Source organism: Dermacentor andersoni, chromosome 3 (assembly GCF_023375885.2).
Source record: "Dermacentor andersoni chromosome 3, qqDerAnde1_hic_scaffold, whole genome shotgun sequence".
NCBI classification, from domain to species: Eukaryota; Metazoa; Arthropoda; class Arachnida; order Ixodida; family Ixodidae; genus Dermacentor; species Dermacentor andersoni.
Genome location: NC_092816.1, coordinates 233,397,424 through 233,410,634, shown reverse-complemented (window position 1 = coordinate 233,410,634; position 13,211 = coordinate 233,397,424). Strand labels below are relative to the sequence as shown.

The window sequence follows — 13,211 nt, the reverse complement described above, 5'->3', positions numbered from 1 at the left end:
TGTTATGTCCTTAATTAAATAATAATAAATCAGTCGATGTAGATAATTTGCATATTCTTCCAATAAAGCATGTTTTACACTTAATGAACATGAAGCGTAAAACACCAGCCAACAGAAGTTATGCATATCTTTAACCTAGTTACCAAATCTGGAATTTTTCCAGAAGCTATGAAGACAGAAGTATCAGTAATTTTTAGAGGAAATTGTATCATAGAAATTACAAACCTAGTTCCATTCTTCGTGAAGAGCCTCGAAATAATTATATTTTTTCGAATAACGCACTTTTTTAATAAATTTCATCGTCTAACAGATGCACAATTGCGCTTTCGAAGTGGCAGCTCTGCTAAAACTGCATTGCTGACGTTGAAAGAAGCCGCAGTTCATCACAATGAAGAAAGAAAGCAAACGCACACTGGGTATATTTTTGACTTCAGCAAAGTATTTGATTCTCTTGACCATATTATTCTTTTGCACAAACTAGATTCATATGACATTTGTGGTATTTGCATACGTATGCTTCAACCTTACCTTCAAAATAGATGCGAGAGTATGCACAAAACAAATGTGGCTCGTGGTCCTTGCCTCTCACCTGCCGTGTACCGCAAGGGAGTATTCCTGGCCCCCTAATGTTCAATGTTTACATCAATGGTATCGTGAACATAGGCACAACAGTTAAGTACAGAATATAAGGAGACGATTCAACAATGCTTGTTTATGATATGAGCTTAAATTATTTAATACTCAAATCTAACGTGCTTTCGGAAATTCCCTGGTGGTCAAGAACGGATCCACTTAACCTCAATATAAATAAAACTAAGGCTATTATATTTCGTGCTAAAAATATATCAGTCATATCACCAGGCTTTAACACTTGATTCGCATCCAGTTGATATTCTTGATACGCATAAAATACTTGGGGCTTACTTTTCATCGAAGTTAACTTAGGATGCCCACGTTAACTGCCTGTGTATGAAAATCTTATCTGTAACAGCAGTCGTGTCTCGCTGCCGTAATCTGCTGCCGCTCATGGCCAAACATCACGTGTATATCGCATTGTTTCTCTTACATTTAAACATTTGTACGTTGATACGGGGCACAACAACAAAAACAAACATATTTGAAACTCTTGTTCAATACCAAAAAGATTATCCGTTATATCGGAAACACAATGGGTTAGGTAAACACCTGCAAAGCGTTGTAGGGTTCAATGTCATACGGGTCCACAACATATACCCATATCGTTTGTTGAACACACTCTACTTTTGCAACAGAGAAGAAATAAATTTCTTTACAGCCTTCTCGTGTCTAGAGCATCGTATTAATAGAGTGCCCTACAAAAAGCACCCATACATAGTCGTAGCTGGGTTTCGTACAACTTGCAACTTTGGCATACAGCTTCCCAGCAACGCTAAGCCCGTATGAAAATACAACCAGTTGAAGTAAAAGACAGTTACGGTCATACATTTGTTCCATTGTGTGCTAGAAAAGGCTTAGGTGTCTCTAAATGATAACGGCTACCTGTTTGCAAATTATTCATAACTTTTTCTACATGGTCAGTGTTCTTGCGCGACTTGTATATATGTTGTACGTGTAATTTGTATATACATTTCCTGGTTCGTTGGAAATATATGTGCGCGTGGGTGATTTATGAATGTCTTATATTATGTATTGTAACCTGCTTGTGTTCATTTTACCTTTGTCATGGCGTATTTATAATGTCGACCCACGCTGCCCTGTAACGGTCACCTGGGCCCCGTCAAGCCGTTCTCACCGCTTTTATTTAGCGTATTGTCTGGTAAATTAATTTGAATTTAGAAATTTGCACAAACAGATACGAAAAAAGGAATGAAAGAAAAATAAAGCTTTGATATCTGTGACCTCACACAGACGTACAGTCGCTGGGGTTTCGTAGCAAGGATTAAAATGAGACTTGGGTGTTAATTTTGTTCACGAATAATAGACATATATCGCGAAATGAGCAAAAATAGAGTTCTCGAAGTCTGTTTTATCAGAGTATACTAGTTTAATATTTCTCTATAGTGACCCTTTAAGAATTTTTTTCATTGAGCTTCGATGACGCCGCTTGATGAGACTAAATCAAATAAAGACACGAACAGAGTAAAACGTTTCTAACAAATCATGCTAGCGCATTCGTCTATTGTGTTTTAGCTTTCAATTTCTATATTTGCCCCGCTAGAAGAACGTGCAGGTGGCGCTTTCCACAAGATATCAGAATTTTAATACTAGGTTCGCGTTATGATAGGCATATAATTCGCAGCATTGACGCATTCAGTGCGTTTCGCAAAGAAGCTATGCCTTCTCACCTGGCTTCCCCGCATGTAGACAGCCGGATACAGTGGGTCCTTGGGGGAGCCGAACTCGTCGAAGACTCCGTACCGCAGGTGAGCCCACTCGTGCACTACCAGGTAATCTGCGCAGAGCGATAGAGCACCCACATAGCGTCACTTGTTCGACACTAAATTAGCCGCCTCTACATGGATGCAACTGTTTCGCGTGTCGCATTTGTTACCGCATCATGGTAATTCTCAGCGACAGCTTCTACATGCGGCGCATCGCCCGTAACCTGCTTCTGTGAGTGCGTTACGAATACACCAGCTTTCAGACGCACCGCCATAGACTTACCCGTCTGCAACTGTTGTTGTTCTTGAAAGAAAGCCCTGGTCAAGGTTTATTTTAGAAAGAACATCAGCTGAAGATATAAGACGTAAGATCAATGTGCTATAGCTGGGCCGCTTTTTTTTTCTTTTATTGCGACAGCAGTCATACGGAAACTCCCAGTGCATGTTTGCCGTCGCCGTCGCCGTGATGTTAAGTCCAAGGGCGACAACACCGTCACCGCGCGTCGGATGCTGTATGCACGAGTGAGAGCACGCGAAAGAAGCCGGCAATCGTGCCTCAATATGGCGCCCGCGAAGAAGAAATCGGCGAGCAAACGCGCTGTCTTCCGTCGCGTGAAAAGCCGTGGGGGGACAGGATGGAGTGGGTGGCGTTGTTCTCCGGCAGCTACTGCGCATTTCGTGACTAGCCGCAGGCGTAACTGACGATCGCGGCTCAATCTCGTGTGCCATATATGGAGGTACGCGGTGAGGCTACAAGTGTGTACACTCTTTAACAAAATTACACCCTTCGAGTCGTGTCTTGCCACACAATGATAATCGTCATCTGTCTTCCGATTTTCCTTTCTTTAAGGCTGCGAGCCTGGTACTTCCAAGTCACGAACTGCACGCGTGTTTGCAGCGTGACAAAGCATTCTCGACAGGAAAGTAGCGAGTGCAGCGCTTTAAGGAAGGAAACGCAAGAAAGACAGATGACGGTTTCTGTTGTGTCGCCAGATACGAACCAACGGGTGTACATTTGCTTAAGAGTGTAGGTTTTAAGTGCGCACGCGCGCGCCGAATCTAGAAAAATGTCTGCAGGCGGCTCAGACCTTTGTGTGCGCTGTGTTTTCGCCGCTCTTGCGTTGAAGCGATAGACTGCATGACTATTTCGCTCGCTGCTGCAGCGCTTACTCACGCCAGCGTCTAGCGTTTTACAACGTGTGTCCGCGCTCATCGAGCGTGACGTGTTCATTTTTGCTTGCTTGTGTTCACACCATGCTTGCACATTCAGTTAGTAAGCGAATGTTTCCAAATTCCCAGGCCAATAAATCTACTATACTTACTTCGCATAGTGATGTACTCATTTGCTATCAGAGTCCATCTTTCGCTTTAAGGGCGAAAGTGCTACTTTTTTACAGCATCCTAGAAACATGTATTCTACCTGATCACATGAAACGAGCAAGTGTTTTCCCCTATTTAAAAGCGGCACTGCGTGAAAACAAGGAAACTACCGCCTAATACCCGGACTTTATTTCTTAGCAAAATCACTGGAAATGCACGTTCTCGATGCAATGAACAGGCTAGTTCTTGAGCACAACGTTCTAACTCCTTCACAGTACGGCTTTATTCCAGGCAGCGGTACAAAAAAAGAAAAACATTTTGAAACATTGTCAAATTTTTCCACGAAACAATTGAAATCAAGTGGACTGTGGACTCTTTTTGTATCTAGCAAAGGCATTTGCCTCTGTTGACGACCGTATTCTATGCAGTGAGCTTTACAACTATGTCGTTCAGGGACATTTGCCAGCTTCGCTTATTATTTATTTTTTATTCCGTTATTTTATTCCATCTCACACCAGTAATGCCGCAGGGTTTAGAGCTCTCACCGTCGTTATTTACCTTATACATGCGTGACATATACGTTTGTAACTATCTAAATAATTAAGAACCATCTGTTCCATCGTCCAAAATACGTGTCTTCCTGGAATCATCATCGCTACAATGTTGGTGTCCCAGCGAGCTGCACCAATGCCTTCTTGAACTATTTTTACCATGCGCTGCGAACGAGTGGAACTGCCTTCCTGTCGCAATCGTTGCCATATCTGAAGCCACTAATTTGGCCATCGGTCACTATTTTGGTCGTCGGTAAAGTTCATAATGAATCCCTTGCTACCTTTAGCGCAGATGCTTCCGTTTCCGACGACATGGACGGCCAGTGCAACGGAAGGATCCCGGTGTCTAATCGTACCTGTGCGTATTGACGGAGACTACGCGGAGGAAGTTTTGTACCGGATGGACATCAGCTTGTCGACCCCCCCCCCCCCTTCTGCGTCGTCGTCCATTGCGTACAGAAGAGGAAGCCCGCGCTTGAATTCCTTTAGTGGGCACGTCGGCTGGCCGTCGGTGAAGTTCATCATGAATCCCTTGCTAATTTTCACCAGATGCTTCTATTGGCGACGACATGGACGGCCAGTGCAATGGAAGGATCCGGGTGCCTAATCGTTCCTGTGCGTCTTGACGGAGACTACGCAGAGGAAGTTTCGTACCGGAAGGACATCAGCTTGTCGACCCCGCCCCCTTCTACGTCGTCGTCCATTGCGTACAGAAGAGGAAGCCCGCGCTTGAATTCCTTTAGTGGGCACGTCGGCTGGCCGTCGGTGAAGTTCATCATGAATCCCTTGCTAATTTTCACCAGATGCTTCTATTGGCGACGACATGGACGGCCAGTGCAATGGAAGGATCCGGGTGCCTAATCGTTCCTGTGCGTCTTGACGGAGACTACGCAGAGGAAGTTTCGTACCGGAAGGACATCAGCTTGTCGACCCCGCCCCCTTCTACGTCGTCGTCCATTGCGTACAGAAGAGGAAGCCCGCGCTTGAATTCCTTTAGTGGGCACGTCGGCAGGCCGTCGGTTAAGTTCACCATGAATCCCTTGCTACTTTTCACCAGATGCTTTTATTAGCGACGACATGGACGGCCAGTGCAATGGAAGGATCCGAGTGTCTAGTCGTTCCTGTGCGTCTTAACGGAGACTACGCAGAGGAAGCTTCGTACCGGATGGACATCAGCTTGCCGACCCCGCCCCCTTCTACGTCATCGTCCACTGCGTACAAAACAGGAAGCCCGCGCTTGAATTTCTTTAGTTGGCACGTCGGCTGGCCGTCGGTGAAGTTCATCATGAATCCCTTGCTAATTTGCACCAGATGCTTCTATTTGCGACGACATGGACGGCCAGCGCCATGGACAGATTCTGCTGTCTAATCGTCCCATTGCGTCATGACGCAGACCGCGTAGGGGAACCTTCGCAACGGATCGACATCGCCGTGTCCACACCGCATCTTTCTACTTCATCGTTTGCTCCTTACTTTAGAAGAAGCCCGCGCTTGAATTTCTTTCGTGGACATGTCGGCTGGCCGTTGGTCAAGGTCATCGATAACTCCTTCCTACTCTTCACGCAGCTGCTTCTGTTTGCAGTGACAGGGACGGCCAGCGCCATGGGAAGATTCTGCTGTCTAATCGTCCCATTGCGTTTTGACGCAGACTGCTTAGGGGAACTTTCGCAACGGATCGACATCGCCGCGTCCACACCGCATCCTTCTACGTCATCGCTTGCTCCTTACTTTAGACGTAGCCCGCGCTTGAGTTTCTTTCGTGGACATGTCGGCTGGCCGTTGGTCAAGGTCATCAAGAACTCCTTCCTACTCTTCACGCAGATGCTTCTGTTTGCAGCGACAGGGACGACCTTAGCAACGGAAGGATTACACTTCCTAATCGTCCCTGTGCGTCTCCACGGATACTGCAAATAGGAACTTTCGTACCGGATCGACATCACCATGTCGGCACTGCCACCTACTATTTCGTCATCCGTTCCGTACAAAAGGAAGCCCGGGCTTGAATTTCTTTGGTGGGCACATCGGCTGGCCGTAGGTGAAGTTCACCATGAAACGCTTGCTAGTTTCACCAGATGCTTCTGTTTGCAACGACTTAGACGGCAAGCGCAATGGAAAGATTCTGCTGTCTAATCGTCCCTGTGCATCTTCACGGAGACTGCATTCAAGAACTTTCGTACAGGATCGACATCACGGTGTCGACACGGCCCCCTTCTACGTCATCGTCCACTCATTGCAAAACAAGAAGCCCGCGCTTGAATTATTGTAGTTAGCACGTCGGCAAGCTGTCGGTCAAGTTGATCTTGAACCTTTTGGCACTTTTCAAACAGATGCTTTTGTTTGCGACCACATGGATGCCCAGTGCAAGTGAACGATCCCGGTGTCTAATGGCTCCTTTGCGTCTTGACGGGGACTGCGCAGAGGAACTTTCGTAACTGATCGACATCACCATGTCGGCAGTGCCCCCTACTATTTCATCGTCCCCTTCGCGCACAAGAAGCCCTTGCTTGAATATCTTTAGTGAGCTCGTCGTCTGGCCGCCGGTCAAGTTCATCCTGAATCCCTTGCTACTCTTCACGCAGATGCTTCTGTTTGCGATGACATGGACGGCCAGTGCGACGAAAAGATTCCGGTGTCTAATTGTCCCTGTGCGTCTTGACGGAGACTGCGCGCAGGAGCTTTCATATGGCGTCGACATCACCATGTCAACACTGTCCCCTTCTACTCTACTTCATCGGCCGCTCCGTACAAAAGACGAAGCCCGCGTTTAAATTTCTTTAGTGAGCACGTCGGATGGCCGTTGGTGAAGATCAAGATCTGGTTGCTACTCTTCACGCCGATTCTTCTGCTTGCAGCTACATGGGCGGCCAGCGCAATGGAAAGATTATGCTGTCTAATCATCCCTGTGCGTCTTGACGCAGACTACGCAGGGGAACTTTCTCCCCGGACCGACATCACCGCGTCGACACCGCCTCTTTCTACGTCATCGACCGCTCCTTACAACCGAAGCCCGCGCTTGAATTTCCTTAGTGGGCACGTCGGCTGGACGTTGGTCAAGCTCATCAAGAACGCCTAGCTTCTCTTCCCGCAGATGGTTGTTTGCAACGACAAGGACGGCCTGTGCAACGGTAGGATTCCGCTGTCTAATTGACACTGTGCGTCTTCAAGGAGACTACACAGAAGAACTTTCATACCAGATCAACATCACGCTGTCAACACTGCCCCCTTCTACACCCCCTTCTACGTCATCGTCCGCTCCATACAGTACAAGAAGCCGGCGCTTGAATTATTTTATTTAGCACGTCGACAAGCCGTTGGTCAAGTTGATCATGAATCCCTTGCTACTTTTCAAGCAGACGCTTTTGTTTGCAACAACATGGGTGCCAAGGGCAAGGCAAGGATCCCGGTGCCTAATGGTTCCTTTGCGTCTTGATGGAGACTGCGCAGAGGAACTTTCGTAACTAATCGACATCACCATGTCAACACTGCCCCCTACTATTTCATCCTGCGCTTCGCGCACAAGAAGACCCTGCTTGAATTTCTTTAGTGGGCATGTCGGCTAGCCCTCCTACAACTACATCATGAATCCCTTGTTACTTTTCACTCAGATTCTTCTCTTTCCGATAACAGGGTCGGTTAGTGCAATGGAAGGATTCCGCTGTCTAATCGTCCCTGTGTGTCTTGACGGAGACTGAGCAGAGGAAGTTTCGTACCGGATCGACATCACCGTGTCAACACTGCCCCTTCTATTCTACTTCAGTGGCAGCTCCGTACAAAAGACGAAGCCGTGTTTAAATTTCCTTAGTGGGCACGTCGTGTGGCCGTTGGTCAAGATCAAGATCTGCTTGCTACTCTTCACGCAGATGCTTCTGTTTGCAACGACGTGGACGGCCAGCGTAATGGAAAGATTCTGCTGTCTAATCATCCCTGTGCGTCTTGACGCATTCTGCGCAGGGGATAGGAGGAGGAATAAATTTGTATTGTACAACCAGCACATTTTTGATAGCCGGGCCTAAGCCTCCCATGAAGGGTCGAGGGCTTGCCTCGCCGCCGACTCACGGGCGTGCTGGGTCACCCAGGTTTTGTCGTCGAGGGCGGAGCTCCGCAGAGCCTCATGCAACCTCGACGAGAGAGTCGTGGTGTAGGTCTGTGTGTACTGTGCTGGGCACACCCACAGCATATGCGGAAGCGTAGCCGGGTGAATGCCATAGCACCGGCAGTTGGGGGTAGTGTAGACGTCTGGAAATATAAGGTGGAGGCGGGCGGGTGAACGGTATGTGTTTGTTTGTAGTAGACGCAGGGTGGTAGCCTGCGCCCGGCTGAACTGGGGGTGAGGCGGAGGGAAGGTTTGGCGACTGAGGTAAAAGGCCTTAACGAGATCGTTATAAGTTGTCAGATTGTCCCTGGTGTCCAACTTATCTCCAGTGACTCCGGGCGCGGTTGACTAGGTATCGCGCAATGGAGTGGGTGACCTCGTTGAGATTGGGGAGGTGTGGGTGGACAGAGCCCGCATGGGCCGGGATCTATGTTAGGGAGATTATGCTGTCTTTAGAGTGTGGTGCCTGACAGAGGATGCGAAGAGCTTGGGGAGAAATACGGCCTTTGCTGAAGTTAGTGACGGCTGAGCGAGAGTCACACACGATGGCGTGACAGGTGGGATCTAGAGTGGACAGTGCGATGGCCACTTCTTCAGCCGTCTCGGCAGTGGAGGTAGTGACGCTGGAGGAGTGGTGCAGGACTCCATCGCGTGTGGCGAGAGCCACAAATCCTATGCCATGGGAATATTGGGCTACATCAACAAATGAGACGCCAGGAACCTGAGCAAGGGCTTTTATGATAGGGCTGGCCCGAGCTTGACGCCGGGCCCAGTTAAATTCAGGGTGTATGTTTCTAGGGGTAGGGTCTATGTAGATCCAGCTACGGATGTTGGTCGGGATCGGTTGTTTGGGGCCCTGTTGCTGATGATAGGTGAAACCAAGCGTGGATAGAATAAAGCGTCCCGTTTCAGTAAGGGTGAGCCGTTCAAGCTGAGAGCGTTGTTGGGCTTCAATAAGTTCTGAAAAGTTGTTGTGTTGGTTGAAGAGTTCCGTGCTGGTGCAATGTGGGAGGCAAAGTGCTTGCTTGTAGACCCCTCGTATGAGGGTGTCGAGCTTGTTTTGCTCAGCGCGGTACCAGTTGAGGTACGCAGCAACGTAGGTGATGTGAAGTAATAGATTAGCGCAAAAAAAAAAACAACGGACACAAGGAATACAGACAAGGACAAGCGCTATGTGTAATGTGACATATGACAAAGGATTGGACGAGGCGGAGAAGGCTTTCTTCTTTGAGTCCCCCTCGTCGGTTAGAGATACGTTTCAGAAGTCGTATGGTGTTTTGAGATTGGGCACAGATCTTGTTGACAGCCAAGGCGTGGAGCCGTTGGTAGAAATAGACCGAGGACCCGGATACTAGGGACGTGTGGGATAGGACTGCCATCTTGAAGGCGTAGGGTGATGGCGTCACAGGGTCGGTGATCAGATTGGTGTTTGGGAGGGCGACCCCTGTGAATGGGCTCGTAGAGCAGAAGCTCCGATTTAGCCGGCGAACAACGCAGTCCGGTCCCTTGGAGATAGGCTTCAACCGTGTCAATCACCGTTTGGAGGGCTGACTCCACTTGACCATCACTGCCTCGGTACGACCAGATGGTGATGTCGTCGGCGTAGATGGTATGGTTGATGTTGTCGACTGGTTGTAGTTGCTGGGCAAGGCCAATCATGACTAGGTTAAAGAACATGGGCGAGATAACTGAACCTTGCGGGGTGCCTTTGCTGCCAAGGGGAAGCTGGTCTGATCGTAAATCTCCGGCCGAGAGGGTGGCCGTGCGATTGGAGAGAAAGTCACGAATGTAATTGTAGGCTCGCTCTCCCAGGTGGAGGTGCAAGACCTGGTCAAGGATAGCTGCATGGGAAATGCTATGAAAGGCTTGAGTGAGGTCGAGTCCGAGGATGGCTTTCCTGCTACGGGAACGATCGTTTAGCACTTGATGTTTGAGCTGCAACATAGCGTCTTGAGTAGAAAGGTGAGGGCGGAATCCAATGATGGTGTGGAGATAGAGAGAGTTGTCTTTGAGGTGACTGTTGATGCGTGCTAAGAAGGCGTCTTCCATCACCTTGCCTACGCATGAAGTAAGGGAGATGGGCCTTAGGTTATTGAGGCTAGATGGTTTGCCAGGCTTTGGGATTGGGATGACGTTGGCAGTCTTCCAGGCAGCTGGGAGGGCGCCACTGCGCCAGCAATCGTTGATGTAGTCAGTCAGATGGGACACGGACTCGCCATCGAGATTGCGAAGGGTTTTGTTAGTGACCCCGTCTGGCCCTGAAGCATAACGACCATTAAGCTTGCGAAGAGCAGCATGTATTTCAGATACCCTGAAATCTGCGTCTAGCGTAGGGTTGGAATTACCGATCTAATTGCTGTGTTGACTGACTTGTCCCCTGGAGATATATCTGGTGCAGACGTAGTCAAGCACCTGTTGTGGACCTTGCTTAAGGGTCTCCGTATAAAGGAGCTTCTGCAGCCGATCCTGTTGAGTGGTGCGGGTGGTGGTATCATCAAGCAGATGTTTGAGGAGTTTCCACGAGTAGGGGCGATGAAGTTGCCCATCCACCGTGTTACACAGCTTAGTACATTGTTGCCGGCTGAGGGTTTGAGAATGCCCCTCGATGGCTGTGGTGAGTTTTGAGATCTTACTTCTGAGGCGACAGTTTAGGCGCTGCCCCTTCCATCGAGCTAGGATGGAGGCCTTAGCCTCCAGAAGATGGGCGAGGTGACTATCCATGCGTTCAACTGAGGCATCCGTAGTTACCACCCGAGTGGCCGTTTGAACATCAGTGCGTAGCGCTTGCATCCAGGTGTTAAAGTCGGCAATGCCTTCTGCTGAGGTAGAACCTATGCGTATCTTATGAAAAACATCCCAGACGATAATGGTGAATCCCTTAGTGGGGGCAGGGGCGGCTGCGAGTTGGGGTAAAAAGAGAGCAAGGATATAATGGTCGCTACCCAGGTCTTGCTGGATATTGGTCCAGTGTGCATTGTTGATATGCTTGATGAAGGTGAGGTCGGGCTTAGAGCGCCGGGTAGTGGAGGTACCGAGGCGTGTGGGAAAGGAGGGGTCCGTGATAAGCGTAAGGCCTAAGTCGTGGTAATCTTGCCAGAGGTTGCGCGCTGCAACTTCCGTGCGAACGTAGCCCCAGCCTGTATAGGCGAGGTTAAAATCGCCGCCAATGAGTAGGGGGTGCGTTCCAGATACGTGAAGAGCCTTCTTAAAGAGGGTGAGGAAGCGACACCTTGCTTTGTCTTGGGGCTATCGTAAATGTTCAGAAGGAAGATGCATTCTTTCCGTTTACGATTGGGAAGTAATTCGAGGAATAGATGTTTGATGTGAGGACTACTGAGATCATGTTCAATAACAGGGATACGACGCCGAACTAAGGTGGAGACCCGGCGAAGGGGGTGGGTGGTATGGAAGGTTTGATAACGGGGGAGCGTGGTGGTGGCATTATTGGTTTCTTGAAGTAGACTAGCATCCGGGAGGCGGGTATGTTGGCGTAGGTATTGATTGAGTACCGGTTGTTTCTGGTGAAAGCCTCGGCAGTTCCACTGCCAAATGAGGGCGTCTTGATTAGTGTGAGCCATGATGGGAGATGGTGGATGTCGCCATCGGCGTCCCTGAAGGGTCGCAGACGGGGCGGCATGGCTAGGAGGCGTGAGAATATAAGTTCCCAGGTTGGTCACTCGTTGGACAATACCAATGAAGGCTTGCTGGATGGAGTCCAGTGCATGTTGGAAAGTGCTAATACTTGTTTGAAGTGAGACGATCACGTCTTTAACTTCAGAGCGAACCTGGCCCGTGGCTCCATTTTGCAGGGCTCTCTTCTTGGGGGCGGAAGTCGAGGGGGCCTCCTGACTAGGGGCAGGGACGTTCTGTGCGATAGATAGAAACTTTATTGTAATGGAAAATATTTGAAGGAGGGGTGCTCGGAGCCTCTCAGTCCAGGGCCCCACTGGCCTCTGCCGCCTGCCTGACCTGGCTAATTAATGACTTTTGTCCTGCCAGGTTGGAGCGGGCGAGTTGTGCCTCTCCCTGCTCCATTGTGTTACTGGTATTTGGCGTATGAGGGTTCTTAGTACACTCCCAGGTTATATGTATTAGGGTAGGTATGCCACCGCACCAAGGAAAGTTGGCCCTATAACGAGTGGGATACATGGCGTTTAGCAATTTTAAATGGGGGAATACCCCGGTCTGTATATTACGCCAATCGGCAGCCTCTTCCCCGTTAAGTTGTGGGTGAGACGGCGGGTATATTTTGCGGACTCCGCGCAGATGAGCAAGGATGTCTTTGGCATTTAAATTGGTGGAATTGTGTGAAGAATAGTGCGGGTGGTTGGGATTAGAAGAGGACGCCGTCGCTCGGTTAGTGAAACCTCGAGCTAACGCGCTAGCCTTTTCGTTCCCCTGTACCCCCGCGTGGCCCGGGCATCAGAGTAGGCGATGATGGTGGTTGAAGGATTTGGGGATTATCGCGAGGCTAGCCGCAGTCACGTGCCCCTTGAGAAACATGCGACATGTCTCCTGGAAGTCCGTGACCACGACCGAGTCCCTTTGCCAACGCTCCGCGTGAGAAAGTGCGATAGCCACTGCTAATATTTCAGCCGAGGTGGGGGATCCCGCCGTGGGCGACGCGGCAATTTGCTGTTGGCTGATCGCGTTCACGACTGCCAGGGCGTACCTCCTTTGGTAGCGCAGCCCGGTCGCCTCGGCATACACAGCTGCGTCCGTGTAGTACGTGTTGTACCTATGGTTATTAGACTACGCTGATTGAATGTGTTGTGCGCGTGCTTTGCGCCTTTCTTTGTTGTACTCGGGATGCATATTCTTTGGTATTGGGGCTACTGTAATTTTGGATCTCGTCGAAGGAGGGAGAGGTACGGCCTGCTCTGTGAG

At 49.3% G+C, this 13,211-nt stretch overlaps 1 protein-coding gene across 1 annotated transcript in view; it reads right to left on the bottom strand.

Moving 5' to 3' along the window:
• Window positions 1-5,007, bottom strand: part of LOC126535878 (calcium-activated chloride channel regulator 2-like) — a 252,859-nt gene extending 247,852 nt beyond the window's left edge. The window contains exons 1-3 of the mRNA XM_072287019.1: window positions 4,886-5,007; window positions 2,644-2,678; window positions 2,325-2,431 (exon numbers count right to left, since the gene is read on the bottom strand). Of these exons, the coding sequence (XP_072143120.1) occupies window positions 2,325-2,431; window positions 2,644-2,678; window positions 4,886-5,007 (264 nt within the window). The remainder of the gene's footprint in view (window positions 1-2,324; window positions 2,432-2,643; window positions 2,679-4,885) is intronic.
• Between the last annotated feature and the right edge of the window lie 8,204 nt (window positions 5,008-13,211).